Source organism: Rhopalosiphum maidis, chromosome 2 (assembly GCF_003676215.2).
Source record: "Rhopalosiphum maidis isolate BTI-1 chromosome 2, ASM367621v3, whole genome shotgun sequence".
NCBI lineage: Eukaryota > Metazoa > Arthropoda > Insecta > Hemiptera > Aphididae > Rhopalosiphum > Rhopalosiphum maidis.
This window is the reverse complement of record NC_040878.1, coordinates 31057522-31075266: the sequence shown is the minus strand read 5'-3', so window position 1 is coordinate 31075266 and position 17745 is coordinate 31057522. Positions and strand designations below refer to the sequence as shown.

The window sequence follows — 17745 nt, the reverse complement described above, 5'->3', positions numbered from 1 at the left end:
GTACTATCCCTGAACGCCTATATCTCGTCCGTGTTCATGATATAAGGTTTAACCTTTACGCTGCGTGACGTAGCCCGACAAAGGACGGTTAGAGATAATAATAATTCGATGAAACGCACGCTAAATAAACCCATAACGACCACCGTTCGTCGTGTTTTAGTCGTGACCCGCTCCCGATTGAAATCTTCTATCCAAATCGATTAAATTTAAACTCGACGCAACAACGTGTGCGTCGCATGCAGGTGCTGGAACTGTACCAAAACCCTAATTTAAATTAATTTTAAAACCGGAACCTTACCGGAATTGTTACTTTCTATAAAAGTTGTTTATGATTTATTTCGGTTTTCTATTAGATTAAATAGTATTGCATAGATATAGTATGTGGTAATAATAAATAAAAAGTTGGTGATTTTTAAATTTAAAATACTGAATACTGATACAATAAGTGGGACTTTGTAAAAAGTAACAATTAAAATATAAATTAGAAATAAAAATCAAAAATAAAACAAAAAGGATTTTTGAAACGGGGTTATGTGCATTAAATGATAGTGATCAGTTATTTTTTTATTTAATTGGTTTTTCCTTTGTCCAAAACAACTGTTAGTACATATGATTGAAAACTGGTATTGACCTGCTAGATTAGATTTATCATGGATTAATTTTCACAGCCTTCTTATAAACATATAGTACTGGTTGTGTGAATTATGAGCTATAATGTTTCAATTCTTTAAATTTGGTGTTATCCCATAACTTGCAGTTAATAAACACTACAATTATGTAAACAATTTGATAAGTAATATGACAAAAATACACAAATTGATCAGTTTTTCAACTACACTGTAAAATTAATTACCTAGTACGTTTTATAGGTATTTGGCATAATTACCTTAAATGTAAAAATATATTACGTGATCAATTTTCAAGACGCACATCACTTAAACTAGTAAAATTACATACATATAATATGAATATGTATTTTATATTACACACACATAATATGAATGCTATCTATTTTTTTTGTTTATTTACAATGAGTTAGTTTATTTTTATTTCGATTTCGATTGGTTTTAAAAAGTTTTACGCTATGAAATATGAATCACTACATTTATTACATACACATCTATAATAACGATATGAGGATATATTATTATCACATATATGTGATTTAGAACCACTAATTAAAAAAAAATTATAGCTAAAATTATAATATTTTATTTTTACCATGATTAAATCTGATAAATCGGAAAATATGAATAATTTGTAAATGGCTAATTGACGTATAATTCGATTAAATTCAAATTTAAAATTGATTATTTTAAAATGTCTAATGACGAGATTTAAAAAAGCGGCTAAATTTTTACTCACATATTATATTATAATTACTATAGTTTAAAAAAAAAAGCAAAAGAATGGACAGTTCAATAATAATAGTTCACGAGATAGAGTACACACTAATTAATTTTAAAGATGACTTCTGTTGTGTTGGGTATGGGTTATACACATAAACCACTCAAATAAATTGAATTTTGATAGTATTTCGGAAATATATTGATTTTTGTAAAAAAAAAATATATATATATAAACTACTAAAAACATCGTCTTGTATTCTTTAAATTGTATATTCGATTTGTAATGTTATTTTCTCTGACAACAGAAAATCAATTAATTGCAATATTTTGACAATTCGTAATAAATAATAAGTTATAATACTAACAATTCTCTAGACAAAATAAGTTTGTACTAAATCCATAATATTATTGTTATTAAAACAATGTTCATCAAATATTATGAGAATATAAAATCAGATAATATTGAAAAATGGATTTTAAATTTGCATAAGCTATTAATGGGGTGTTCTATAAATTTGAATTAATTATTTAAAAAAAAAATAAATTACAATAAAATTAAGTTTTTATTTTATATATATATATATATATATTCATACATATACATGGTATTATATAATTTAATGGATTTATTTTAAATTGTATTTCAGTTGAAATAATTTAAACAGTAAAAATCACATTTATAAATTAAAATAACAATGTGCTTTTCATAAATTGTACTATTTAACCAAGTCAAATAAATACTATTAAATAAAATATATTTTTATTGGTCCTTATTTATATGAAATAATATATACCAATGAAAATACATTTTACGTACAATTTCAAATAAAAATATTTACCTCAGATACTTATGTATTATTGTTTTTATACTGAAATGGCTACAAATATTACAATTTACAATAAGTAAACGCAATACTTGTAGAGTTATATTTATTTTTTTAAATTAATAGTTATTGTTTGAGTTGAATATTAAATATGATTTCCAGCCAATATTTAATATTTAGGTTACACACATTATCAAATTATAAATAATAGATAGATGAATAGATATATTAAAATTTATATGATAAAATGAGTTGAAACTAATGAATCGTGCAGTTTTGCTGATTTATAGAATAAAGTTGATGTTTAAAATTACAGTTAGTAGGTGACATGTGTATGCATATTGTATAAAATATGCAAATAAATGTATGGCAATATAAGATTAAATTCTATGAAAGAATGCTGGCCAACAATATAAATTCAAAAATTGTTTAATATAATATAGATAATATATATGGTAAACGTGGCGACGGATTTCACGAGGTTGATGGACACTGGACAGTTAATGTCGCGTTATAGTTTAGAAATAACGTCCTGAAAAGAGATAAACTATAAAAAAAAAATACTGTACAACGTTTTATAACTGATCAATGATCATTTAAGGTACATGATGTTAAAAAAAAAAAAAAAGACGAGAAGACAATAGACAAACGAGTAAAGTTTAGTCGTAACGACTCGATGCTCCTTAGCAAGGTTCATGGCTAAATAGCCAAAAGTAGAACTACTCGATATTGCTTACGAGCATTGTGTAGATTAGATCAGCGGTTCCCAAGCTGTGCTCCGCATAATGGCTTACCAAGGGCTTCGTTCATAATACCACAAAAATGTACACAGAACACAGGCAGATAAAAATGAACGTTAAATATTTCTTGGAAGCTCCGCGAGAAACTTCTACTTAAAAAAAGGCTCCGAGGCTAAGAAAGTTTGGGAACCGCTGGATTAGATGACACGAATCGCTGGTCAGCATCTATCGAAGATAAAATCGCTTTAGCGGCGAATGACGGTCTACGGAGGAGGGGTGATAGCCTTAGTTGGGAAAAATCTGCGATTGGACGTGTGCGTGACTATTACACGGTTTCAGCGACAATATGCGGCTAGCGTTGGATGTAATCGGCGATGACGCGCAATTATGGTAATAATATAACTATGTTGTAGTCGTGCAAATAGGAGCAAGCTGCATTCTCGTGATATTGTACAATTACTATATTATAGTGTTAACAGCTGTGACTACTGTGACTTATCGTTTTTTTTTGTGTTTGTCTTTAATAAATAATAATATTGCAAGACGGAGAAACAGCACTGTTCACATACATATTAATTGTTAAAGTACTCGTTGAAAAAAGGCAGCTGTATGTGACAGTCTTTCTGATTTTTAAGAGAGCAAAATCAAAATGTCCATATTATGATTTCAAATTTTTCGTTTGGTCATTAGTGTTATATATTCAACTTTAGAACTTGATTGATTATATATTTATATTTTAAACTCCATAATTATTATGTTAATGTTCTATTCCATATTACGTCAATATACTTGATTACTATTTATTAAAATAACAAATATAATACTTGATTAAATACAATATTTGAAACGATAAGTTTTAAGTAACAAATAATGCTTTATTATCATTCGTAATCGCTTGTATAGAAATTTAAAAAACACGATAAGCTACAATAATAGTATATATATATATCGATTATTAGATGCTTGTCAGTTGTCTCGAAAAATTGTTATAAAAATCGCTTTTAACGGTAAAGCGCTTATTTAACACCTACTTTTTGGATATTCTCGTTTGTAAATTTCGCTTGTCTCGAAAATGTTTTTTTTTTCATTATTAAATTGTTAAAAAAAACAGTAGCCGTCTTGCGTTCGAATGCTCAGACTGACGTTGATGGCTATCTCGTAGCATACACTATTATACACCACGTCACTGATCTGCTTTGGCGTATTAAAACGTCCATAGAATGTGATCGTCTGTGGTTTTTCGTGTATTTTATATCGAATAGGCGGTCGTCGCAAAACTGGTCAAGTTTTTGTCGTGTCGCCCTCCGTATACAATAACACCGCGCGTATTTTAATGGGTGAAAGGATAATAACTTTGCAGCGGACTATCAGCGCGAACGCTACTCCTACTGTGTGTGCCTCGATTGAGGGGTGGCGCATCGTAGGGGGGTTGACGAGAGGGTGTCCGGACGCGAAATTAAATTCCTCTAGTCCCACGGCATATTCGTCGTCCGGAAACTCCCGACGTTCACCGCTCCACCACAGCACCGCCGCCACCCGTGACTTTTGACGCGATCTAACAAGATTTATAACCCATTACGTTATTTCGTGTTAGCAATGCAAAACACGGTGACCGCCGCTGCCACGCCTCCATTGTGTGTACGCGAAATGCACTGTATCACGCGAAGGACCGTAAGTCTAAGTCGTCGCCACCGCCGTCACCGTAGCGCCGCCACCTCCCCGTGTATCCGAATAATAATCACCAACCACCCACGGCCGCCGACAGACGCAAGTGGGCTTCCTCCCCTCGTCGACCTCGTAACGCGTACCTACCGCGACTCGGATGGTGGTCCTCCGCACGCCGTATCTTTGTGCGCGCCGACTAGCACGCAGACCTGATTATACGGTCTTAATCATTTAGCCGTCGCTAAATAACAATGGTAATTATTATACGAGTGCAATTCACAGTATTATACGTTTTGCCGCTGGCGATTATGTGGTTGTGCGATTATGTGCGCACCGCGCACGGCCCGCGTCGTGTGACGATAAACGAGACGAGCTCAAGTACGACCTTATTAAATTGCTTTAATCACGCGGAATTGTGGAATATGATATCGGCTTAGCGATTCGCATATCCAATGCATACGTGATCAAATAATATACCTATTTAATAATACACGAACAGTATTTATCTCACTCTCAATATATATATATATATATATATATGTCGCATCCTCTTAGTGTAATCGTATTTTTCATGAAATGGTATACCATTTCATGAACTACGATCATATCGCGTAAGTCAAATTTTAGTTCATGAAATGGACATATATTTTATCCATTTCATGAAATGGAAATTCTAATTACACTTTGTGTAATATTTTAAATTAATTACATCAATGCGACATATACATATACATCGACCACAAATAGTTTTGTTGTTCGACGATTTCTTGGAAACCGTTTTCATACATATTTAAACGCATTTAACGAAAACATATAATAATTGCGGTGAATTTGAAATTGAATTTTAAAACAACGGTTTTATTGCCACTTTGAGAAGCGTAAAATGTATTCTCCAGTTTTATATAATATGAAAAATTCACGTTACGACTAATTGCATGTTATACTCTACTACAAAACTTACTGCTCGTAAAATGTATTGATTATTTCTAATCGAAAAATTATAATTGTTTAATATTTTAGTAAGTATAGTATAATGTGTTATTTAATTGTAATTTATGTAATAATATATTTATTAAATACCAATCGTACTCGTTGTTGGTTTAGTTTTATATCGTTCAATTTTTTTTAATAATAATAAAAAAAAAAAAACTTAACATAATAATATAGAAGTGGTGAAAATCTGAGCATAATATTTTACATTATTTTTAGTATTAAAGTATATTAAAAATAGATTAAGTGTTGTTGGTTGTCATAACGACGAGCGATTACTGAAAAAGTAATTTTTCATTTAGATTATTCGTGATTATAATTTAGAGTTTTCAAAATGCAAGCGCTATAATTATGTTGAATGCTTAATATTTACTTAAACGTTTTGAAAATTCAAAATCGTACAGGAAACCAATAATAATATTTCTGTAAATGATATTAAGTAGCAATTATAAATAATTTTTAAATTGCTTATACAAAACGCGGTTACATATATTTCTACAGCATTATAACAATTAAATCAAATGTTTTTTTTATTACGTAGTTTAATTCAAACTTCAAAGGGTAGTAAAACCGTTTTAATTCCTTCGATCAAAATATTTAAGAATACCAAAAAAAATTACTTTAGTTTTGATTAAATTTATATTCATTTTTATGAATTATCACAGTGATAGGAAATAATATTAAACAAAAAAAAAAATTGATTAAACTTTTACTCTCATTAATGTCATATAAATGTATAATTATATTATTGTTCTATTATCCATTGTTATAAACTAAAAAAAGAATAATCATTAATTAATGTATTTATTGTAAAAATAAAAATAAATTCTTGAAATATAATATTCTTATATGAAATTATAGTAACATCAGTAACAAACGATTATTGTTACAATATAATCAAACACTAGCTGTAACTGTATGGCGTTTTCCGTGACAAAATAAATGACTGTGAATTTACCACATCTCAATCTTCGTTAAATGTAAGCTAAACAGATTTTAAACACATTAATTTAGGTGGTATGAACCAAATATAAAATGTAGGTCTAAATTATATCCAATTAGCAATCATAATAAATATTTTATTTTCTGTGATAATAGCAAGCATGTATCAACAAAAAAATACCCATTTTTATTGAGCCAACAAATCCTCGCGCGAGTGCTTTTTTACCATTAGTAAACATACAATATTTTGTAAGCTTTCCTTGTATACTAATACTATTATGTCTACTATTATGCATAGTGATAGTCTATTATATCATTATTATTGCGTTTAAAAAGTTATTGCCCCATAGAATAAATAACAAAGAAACTAAAGTTAAAAAAAAAAAAATGATAATATCTATTACATTCGTTATTGACATTTTAATTATTATAATATTTAAAATAGATATTAGATCATTTATATTACTGGTTACATATGAATAGTAAAAAATATTAAATAAGTTATATTGATTTGAAATCTTAACCATACAAATGATTTTATTAATAATTAATTAGGTTTTTTCTGAGTAAAAAAAAATATAGAAATAAATATAATTGACAATTTAAAAATTTCATAAAGTGAGTACTTAAACAGAATAAATCAAATGCTTATAAACATAATTCTTTGTGGAGTTAAATTATGAAAAGTAAAATTTTAGTTTATACATTATACATAAGAAAAAAAATAGTGAAAAATACGTTGTTTATAAATATTAATTTTAAAATGTCACATTCATGAATTTAAGTGAATAATTTTCATTTTTTTTTTCTTAAATTCTTTTAACAGAGTGAACTCCGTGTTGATTAATACTTGTTAATACAAAATACAATATATAATTATTATTTAATGACATTCATCAAGTACTAACATTAATCATTGATATAGTAATAGTATTAATATTAAACTCGCCTGGACGCATAGGACCTTTGTGGTAATCAAATTGTCATGAGACTTGCTAGGCAAGATGGACAACGACTAACGAGATGACTAAATTGTGCATAAATTGGCTACGGATACCTTTAAACAATATGCTACTACATCCATGTAATAGTGATCAATGAAGTGCATTATTATTAATTGGTATACTAATTTGAAATTCTAATATACGCTCAATATTGTTTTACACATAACAACCAAAATGATCGCAGACGATTTCGTTACAGGATTTATCAATGCAGAGTGCGGTATTAAATTCTGACGATTTAAAAAATGATGTGGTTATGCACTAAATAAGTAAGATAAATTGATTTTTTGCCAGATTAAAGTCCATTATGTTTCACATTATCAGTAATCAATAACCAAGGAAACGTGGCTCGTGAATGCTTTTTTGCTGCTACAGCGTATATTGAATCTAAATTCATTGTAACCGTATGACGAAATTGTCGACAAAAATTCAAAATTCTTATAGGAGAATTCATTTTTAGAATGTAATCTTAAAAATTGAAATTTATGATACAATTTTAAAATTAAATGCCGTTAAAGAATTTTACCTCCGATTTAGCAACAAACCATTTTATCTTATAAACTCAGTACGATAATAGTACTTTAATTTTAAGTACCTATGATGATGATCAGAGCACTCTTTAAATCGTCAGAAACTCAAAACCCACTGTTACACTGAATATGTATAAACCGTAGTTATATTTGCGACTATCGAGTAATGAGTATACGAACCATCGGAGAATAGCAGTGACGTAGCCATAACATATCGTTAGAGGAGTGGAAGAAATCCAGTGTTTTAAAATACCCACATTTTCTAGACTACCATGGCTACGGCCTTGACGAGTGGTGAACTGTTATGTACAGTCATATTATTGGTACGGTTATTTAAGTTATTTTATTAGGGTGAATTCGTGATACATACGGGTTACAGAATCAGTCATTAATATATTATAATATTATAATATCAATTATTTTTTATACAGTAACCACAAACTTCATATATTGTATTCCATATATTCCATCAAATACAATTCCTTATTGCCATCTGTACAACGTTGGCAAACATTTCAATTCTGTGCATACAAATTCGATGCATGTAGGATTGTTGAAAGTCAATATTGAGACAACATTTTCAACAGAACACACATCACAAATATTTTAAAGTCTTACGCCGAAGACAGTTATCGTAAATGGAAATATAAAAACGATTTTATTGTAGTCGAAGCAATTTTTAAAAATCGGTACCTAAGAACTTCACGAAGGAATTCTATTATAGACCATGAACACCGCTCGTTCGGCACACTTACTGTTCTTAACTTTACTTTGCTATATTTTTCCAGAGTGAATAAATCATTTACGTGTACCTTAACATCTAAACATAGTTTGAAATTGTGTGATTTTGCTTATCATCCACAGACATAAAATCCATGGTTGACAGTTATTCCAGTTATTGATATTTTTTATTCGATTAACTATTCTTTTTATCAATTAAAGTATTATACATTTTGAATATTAAATTCAATGATTAAATTTAAAACGAATAAGTTTATATTCATATATACCATTAACCATATAACTACATTTTAAAATAAGTGATATCCATTTGAATAGTATAATTTAATTTAATATACTTACCTATTATTATTATATGTAGATAATATATCTATAAAATATATTATGTACCTATGTATTTTAAAATCTATGGAATTTATAGAACTTTATTTATATTTCAGAATTATTTTCATTTCAAATTTGGATATAAAAGTACTTATTGACTTGTATTGATCTTAGTGTTGTTCAAAACTTACAATTTCGGATTTACAAAACATATCTATTATATTAATTAAAAGCTTAAAAATGTAATTACAAATTAATAATAACTAGAAATTAATTAAATTAATATTTGAAAGTTACCCTAACTAATCGTAGAAAATACTTAGTACCTAACTATACTATTTAAAATAATACTGAAGCAATGTAATAAGTGAACAATGAAAAAATGTGTTAAATATAGGTACCAATATAATATATTATACATTTTATAATTATATTGAAAGGACTTGTGGTAGTATTAATAATATAATATAGTACGAGTATAATACTATAATAATTATAATTCCGTGTATTTGTAATTAATATATCTTTTAGCTAGTAACTATGTTACTCCTATATCATTAGTAATTAATATGATACATTAGTTGTTATCTATAAATAAAATAAAAAGAAATAGAATTCACTGTTATTAATAATTTATAATAATTTTTTTTTCTATAAATATCATAGACATAATATTTCATGAATTTTATTTTAAACAGTAATAAACAAAAATATTATTCATGATAATATTACAAAACTAACAAAATTTGAATCATTTAAAAAAATAAAAGTTGGTTTCAAGTTAACTTAAAGTGACAAATTATTTAATTAAAAATTAAGTTAATGAATCATAAAAATCAACTAAAATTATAACTTTTATTAACTCATTAATGGCCAGCATTGTGTAAATCTAATTAATAAATTTGTTTTATACTGATACAGCAGTGGTGCATGATAATATTATGTGCTATGACAACTTCAGAAGAACTTAATTTAAATTCGCATTCATAGAAACAAGCTCAATCTCTTTCTATGATTATATGTGTATTGTGATTTATCTATCAATGCATGTTCTTTTCATATTAATTTATTATTCGTAGTATTTTTTTTAATGATTTAAATTTAAAATTTAAAAAAATATACTAAAGATATAACTGTTATTTCAATATTATTCAATAACAATAATAAGAAAATTTCAAAGCATTTATTTTTCTTTTATATATTAAAGTAAGCTAAAATCTACACAATACATTAAAATATAAGATGAAAACTTATTCATATAATGAATGACCAAGCAAATATTTGAATAATATGAAACATTTATTATAAATGAAAAGCGTGTGAAAACTAACGTAAAAATAAATTTATCTTTTTGTTTGTCTGTAGTTTCACAATAAAACTTTGTGCTAAAAACACATAAATATCAATATACAAGTTAGTTTGCAAAGGGTCTTATCCTGAGTCGAGTCATATTTATTGTCTCTTGTTTTTTGTGATTTTCAAATATTCGTTTTATGCACATTGTGGTTCATTAATAACAAAATATTAAAATTAAAAATCATTTAGAAAATTTATAGACAATACGAATGTTTCAGATTATAATGAAAACAAATATTTTATCAATAACTTTATAATATTTATTTTAAAGTTATAAGGTTATTAAGCACACAGTATTATAATATTTTGTAATTCAACAAATAAAACTTACTAATATTTCTTTAGGTTACTTTCGAATTGAACTTAACTCTGTTTTGGTATACAATTATTTTGAACAATAATTTAAATTTAAATTTCCAACAACTTACAATTATTTTAATAGTATATTGTATAAAGGTACTTCAAAGTTAAACTGATTTATGTATTTATGTATACATATCTGATATTATTAAACATTAATAACATTTTTTATTTTTATTATATTATATACATTACTTTATATATATTATATTTTTCTAACTCATAAAATAAAGTTAAACTATACCTATCTACACTATATTATATTTAATAATACACATTATAATAAGGATAAGAGTTTACGACATAGTTATAATAAATTATAATAACACAATAGAAATATTTATTTTCTATTTTTAAGGAAAATAATTTACGGGTTTGTTATCAATAATATTTTTATGGTTATTGTGTATTCATTAATTTTAAATCTAATAACATTAGCTAAAAGTTAATTTTATCTTATCCCGGCATAATTAACATAGTTTACTAAATATTATGTAACAAAAGTTTTCACTAAGACCCTATTTTACAGTTTTAATAGAAACATAATATTACATGATAAGTCATAATAGAATAAATTACCTTGTTTATAATATTGTGGTTATTCCTGTATAACTTAAATTAACTACCTACATTTCCAACATTCACGAAACCACAAAAGAGCGAACATAGGCTATCGGAATTATTTTGTTAAAAGACAATTTTGATAACTATATTTTATTTAAATAATAAAACTGATAGAAATTGTAAAAACGAAAATATAATATTTGTTCAAAGGTCTTACTTTTAACGTCATCATGACGTGTATAATTAAATAATACATAATCAAACAAAATAATTTATGTTTAACCATCGACATACGTTTTATACATGTGTAAATACACGGTAAAGTTTATTAAATTTATTTTGAATCTGTATTGTGACTACATACATGTTACACAAGTCGCGTGATGGTTTATTTTTTAATACGATTCGTTTCGTGGAATTTTTACAACCTTGAGTCTCGAAATAAAATAACAATTGGAATTACGGAAATTTTCCTAGAAATATTTGTTGTCATAAATATCAAAACAACATATTATAGTAATACTACGATCGAGTATATTATGTTGTATTGAAATTTAAAAGTATTACAGAAACATTTTGAGTGCGTCTGTTTTCATTCTCATAGATAGGTACATAATATACAGTTTCGTCAAATAAATATTTCTGGAAATAGTTATTTTTATTTTTTATTAGTTTATTCATTCTTGATCAAATATATTGTTTTGTGTTCATCGAAAGTATTAAAAATACCAGGAATAGCGTTAGATAGAAATACACTTTTTAGGAAGATAACGATATGTCCATATGTATATCTATACTATAGTATAATGATTCTCTATTGATATTTTTAGATATACTACACATCCTGTATACAAAACTCACAACATAGTGTTTTAGAAAACTAAAAATTTAACAGATTGTATGTGTCACGATGTCTCAAACTCGATAAGTTAACCAAATAAGTTATATCGTTTTATATAAAAAGAAACGTGTAGAACACGTTAATACATCAGACAGATATCGTCGCAGTTACTTGAATAATTAAACTTGCAATAATACATACATTTTACATTGGTGAGTTATCAAAACGAATATCGAAACTTTTGAACGAATCGCTTTCGCGTAATATCTCTCGTAAGTATAATTCAATAAATTAATTTCGAGGCGGAAGGGGCCCGCGGATTTGTTTGTACCGCCAAAATCGAAGTTAAACCGCCACTCGAGAACTGCCGTCGACCTCACGAGCGCGCTCGCGTCATAATATTATAACGTCGGCGTGTCGTGTTTACAATAAATTATAAACGGGTGTCGCTTCGTGTTGATTGCAGGAGGTATCGATTTTCGTCTTTGAAAAAAAACTGGCGGACAAGCTGCACAAGCCCAGACGGAAGGAGACGGTGACGGAGATACTGAAGAAGAGCGTGCACTACTTGGAGATGCTCAGGCAGCCAAAGCTCATACTCAAGGTGGTGCACTCCGTGGAGGACTGCAACGACACGCTCGCGTTCGCCGCCGAGCCCGTGATCGCCAGTCTGGCCAATATACTCGCGTACCAGGCGTCCGTTGGCGGTCGGGCGGTCAACGGGCCACCGTCCACCGGCGCGTCAATTATCACTACCACGGCCATGCCGCGGCCCGCGCACGCGAGGGAGTACAACTTTTTGGATTTCGAAATCAAGTACGGCATCAGACAGGTGAGTCGGTTATCGCGTGCCAGACGAGTGCGCTTAAATTACACGTATAATCGATATCTGCGGCGTTCAGGACGTATGACCAAACAGTAGGCAGGTACATGGTTGTATACGTTTTTTACAGCGATTATAATATATAATAAATAACCACCTATATACAGCTGTCGTTCGATAAAATATAACGCGCACGCCGAACCGACATGTTTTTTTCCTGAAATTGTTCGGAATCAATAATAGTATGATACTCGAACGCTGGCCAAAGTTATTGCAACAAAATATTACAATGTAAATCTCGATTCGTGGAATATAGGTTAGATTAGGTTATAATGTTTTCAGTACATTAAAAAAAAAAAAAACAGTTTTACAGATCTCGGGTATTATTCGTGTTTCTCATTTCTTGCCAATTAATTTGCATACATATTGCGCTGTTCGTTCCACTATTTTCTTTAACTGAACCTCGTCGCCTATGATGTTTTAACTATTGTGTCTGCCGTTAAACTTCTGCATGCCTTACATATTATGAATTTACCTGATCGTCTCCGATATATCAGTTAAGGGAATGAAACTTTTGTTTTTCACAATTCATTAGAATATCTAAATAGTTTCCTAATAATTATTTAGTTAATTATTCATTTGAGTTATTAATCGGTCATTAGAAACTGCTATTCACTAGTGTAGTCTTCTTTCAAGTTTTCCGTGTCATGTCCAATGCTCTCTAGTTATTTGATTATATCACTTATGACTTCCGTAGTTCTATAAATCTATGTCATAAATTATAAATATTATATTTTTCCTCTTTCTATAGTTACGTTATTTATCATTTGCTTCTCTCCAATGGCATCTATATCTTTTCTAACTTTCTTTTTTATTTATGTCTCCTAGTAATTTCAGCAAAGCCAGTATTCTTCTTTAAATCGCTTCCTCACATATTTTATCAAACCAGAACTATGATTTTGGTTTCTTCCTAACCAAATAACTTCCAGCATCACTTATAGTTTTTTTGATTTATTTCTAAATTGCATCTATGTTATTCTCAACCCGTTTTTCTTTTAGATTATTATCTAAATTTTATTTTTATGTCTTCCATACAATTCGGTCAATACATTTTCATAACATTGTTAACTACCTATCTTCGTCAATTTGCAGTTTTTAAATTTTAAATTTTCATGTTTATTTGACATGCAACTTGTAATTGATCAAATTTGTATTAGTTGTAATTTGTTTTATATATGCCTAATGTTATTCTTGAATTGGTTGTTTTTTATGCACCTCTGAAATGATTATACAATTGTCCAATAATAACTTATAGTCCTTACTCCTTAGACGTTATAAAATTAGTTTAATTAATATTTGGAATTGATTTTATATTATCAATAAAATAATAAATTATTAAAAATCAACATTAGTGGCATTAGAACGTAAAAAAAAACAATAACAAGTTATTATTACAGATTAAATTTATCATATAAATAAACTTAAAATAAAAAAATAATTAAACAATACAATTTTTAATTTAAATTTAAATCTTTATAATATTATCAGTACTTAAGTTTATATCTTTAAGTCTATAATACATATTTATTCTATAATGTCCATTTAAATTGTGTTTGAAAAAAAAAATATATTCTTTATATTCTAGTATAAAAAAATGGTACAACAGTTTTTACGTTGGATATTAATTTAAAATCAACATAATATATAACTTCCCATTGAAAAAATAACATATAATTGAATTAAGTGCGTAATAATATCTAGTATTTTAGATATTTATCAAACAATTATTTATGTAATTCATACTAAAAAAATATACCTACATTGTCGTAATTATTTAAAAATGTATCACCTATCTAATAAAATACAATTAATCGCTTTTATTATATTTGTAAAAAACATGTTTTAACAACATGAATCGTGACTACTGTGTTTATGGTGTTAACGGTCTTTTTATGGTTTTTTTTCACATTATACTACTGTCATTAACCTAATAAATAATTAAACTAAAAGTATAATTATATTTATAACACTATTAATTTTATATATAATACATATGTATATATACATTATAGTATTTTTACAATGATTATACCAAATAATTGAAAATATTCAACTACTTCATCACTTTGTAATTTTAAAATGTAGTTAGGCTGTGAAATAATTGTATTTTTTAATATTTTTTAATTTGGTATATAACAAGAAAATTAAACAAAATTAAACAAAATGTAGTTATACTCATACCTTATGCTCATACTTATAGCATTGTTATGATGGAGTATAAGCATATAACATCCTGCCAGAATTATTAACCGGACCAGGTATAACTTATGTTTTCAACATAGACACACTATAGCTGAACGTCACTAAGTTATTTTTATTAGAATTTACTTAGATAAGTGCAGTATAATAACTTAAAAATTACTATATAGATAAAAAGTAAAAATATCAAATATGACATATTGAGCTTACGAACAAATGAAATCAATATGAAAGAGAATGAGTACAATTCAATTAGAAACGAGGTTTAATTTAGATTGGAAAATTAAACTGAAAAGTGTAAGCACAGGATTTACTGGTGGACTTAAGTCTTCTAAGAACTTAGAAAGTGACGGAAATGGATCTGACAAGAGATGATCCACAGCGACACTGTTGTATGTTCTAGGGGCTTAGGATATACAACCATTTGGATTTTGTTCACTGATTCCAATGGTATTAAAGTTAATGATTATTTTTATGTTTATGTCAAAAATTTACTAGTTATTTAAGCACTGTTAAATCTCTACAGAAATCTGTATGGGAGTTCATTTGTATGGCACATTTAGCTATTATATTGAACAGGGCTTAAATATTAATCAGAAGTATATATCGGGAGTAGCAACTACAAATTATTATAGATTATTATAAAACTGAAAATAATAATGTTTTATTATTTTTTTTTTTGTTTCGATACTTAAATTTTAAGATTTTGTTTATTGAGTGATGAAAATTACTCAATAAAGCTCAAATTGATTTTATTGTAATGTGTAATTAAGACTGTTTATTACAAAAATTCGAAAAGCATCAGAAAAAATAATACATTAAATAAAAATTAGAGAAAAAATTCAACAGAAATATTTAAATATTGTCAATATGATAGAAAAATATCAATATTGAAATAATTTATCTTTCAAACATTTAAAAAGGAAATCTACGAATACTTTCTGTCACTGTAAAAAACTTAAGTTATCTGAAAATTATACACACACAAATTTGTTATTATTATTATAATTTGTTTTTATTTGTTGTTTATTTTATTTTAGTTTTAGTTTTCAGAAGATTTAAGATTATAAAATAGTGCCTATACTTATAAGAAAAATATATCTTGTAATATAACTTAGATTTATAAATAATGTAATGAAATCCATAATCACATATTAATTGTTTTTTGTATTAATACACTAGAACAGTAAATAAGATCGTGTTTACTCGCGTACCCACACACACACACACATATATATATATATATATCATGCTCATTAAATATAATTCTACAGGTACCAAGTAGGTATATTGACAAACGACAAAAGCTAGCTTTACTAGATATTGTAATTTAAATTAATAGTTCAACAATTTTAGCCCTAAGGGAGTATAGAATCTAAACATAACTTTGATAATCTCAACTTATTACATACGCAAAACATTTTCTAAATTTTTAACAACGTATCCTTGTTGCATCACGAATATGCTCTAAGATAAATAAGAAGCACTGTTGTATAGATTCGAATTGTTTCTGATTTATTGATTTTTTTAAAGCTTCTTCTTTGATTATTATAAATCAATTTTAGGGGATACTTTGAGGAAATAATTTCAATATGATACTTTATGCTTTATCCTATTTAATACTAAAGTATCAATCACTGAATATTTTAATATTGAAATGATATGTCAGCAATCAAAATATTCATAAAACATTTATTAATGTTGAATGCAATATCAGTTTGTCATCATGCTCTAAATTTTAGAGTCTAAAATATAATATCACCTGTTATGAAATAATGATTAATACGATTCCACACCTATATCGGTCAACAAGATGTTCAAGTTTTAATAAAAATCTAAATCACGTACTATATTTTTTTTTTTTAGATTTTATTTCTGATAAAAAAATTTTCTGTAACTAGTTAGAAACTGTTGTGTTTTAACTTGTGTTTTTTTTTGTTCTACATACAATAACCTCTTAATTCCTTGGCCAAATATCTTATAATGTAACCGATAAAGTGTGTAGTGTGTATTATGTAAATGAATGCAAAGCTTCATTATTATTATAAGTATATATTTATTTGAGTATTTAAAAGTTATATTTATTTTTGGTATTCAATATTATAGTAAAAATAATGATTCTTCTACTGCATAAATATTCTATCTATTATATAACTTATTTTTGTTTGATTCGATAATATTTTTTTTTTTTTTGTATCGCCATAACTATTAACAACGTGTGTTATATTAAGAATATTATATTAAAAAATAGTGATATATATATAGCTAAATTTCATATAAAATGTCGGTATAATTTATATTTTAGTGAAATGATAATAATATAATCTACGAGTAAAATTAGTAAGCTCATAGGTGTTATAAAAAATATTCAAACAGAAATTGAAATATATTAAACTTCCAAAAGTACATGGGTTTCATTACAAAAATAATTAA

The 17745-nt window shown here is 27.1% G+C and overlaps 1 protein-coding gene across 4 annotated transcripts in view; it reads left to right on the top strand.

Moving 5' to 3' along the window:
* The window catches only part of LOC113551591 (SCY1-like protein 2), a 154698-nt gene that overhangs the window by 64177 nt on the left and 72776 nt on the right, over positions 1–17745 (top strand). For all 4 annotated transcript variants that reach the window (XM_026953916.1, XM_026953919.1, XM_026953918.1 and 1 more), the window contains exon 3: positions 12697–13062. In XM_026953916.1, coding sequence (XP_026809717.1) covers positions 12697–13062 — 366 coding nt within the window. The remainder of the gene's footprint in view (positions 1–12696; positions 13063–17745) is intronic.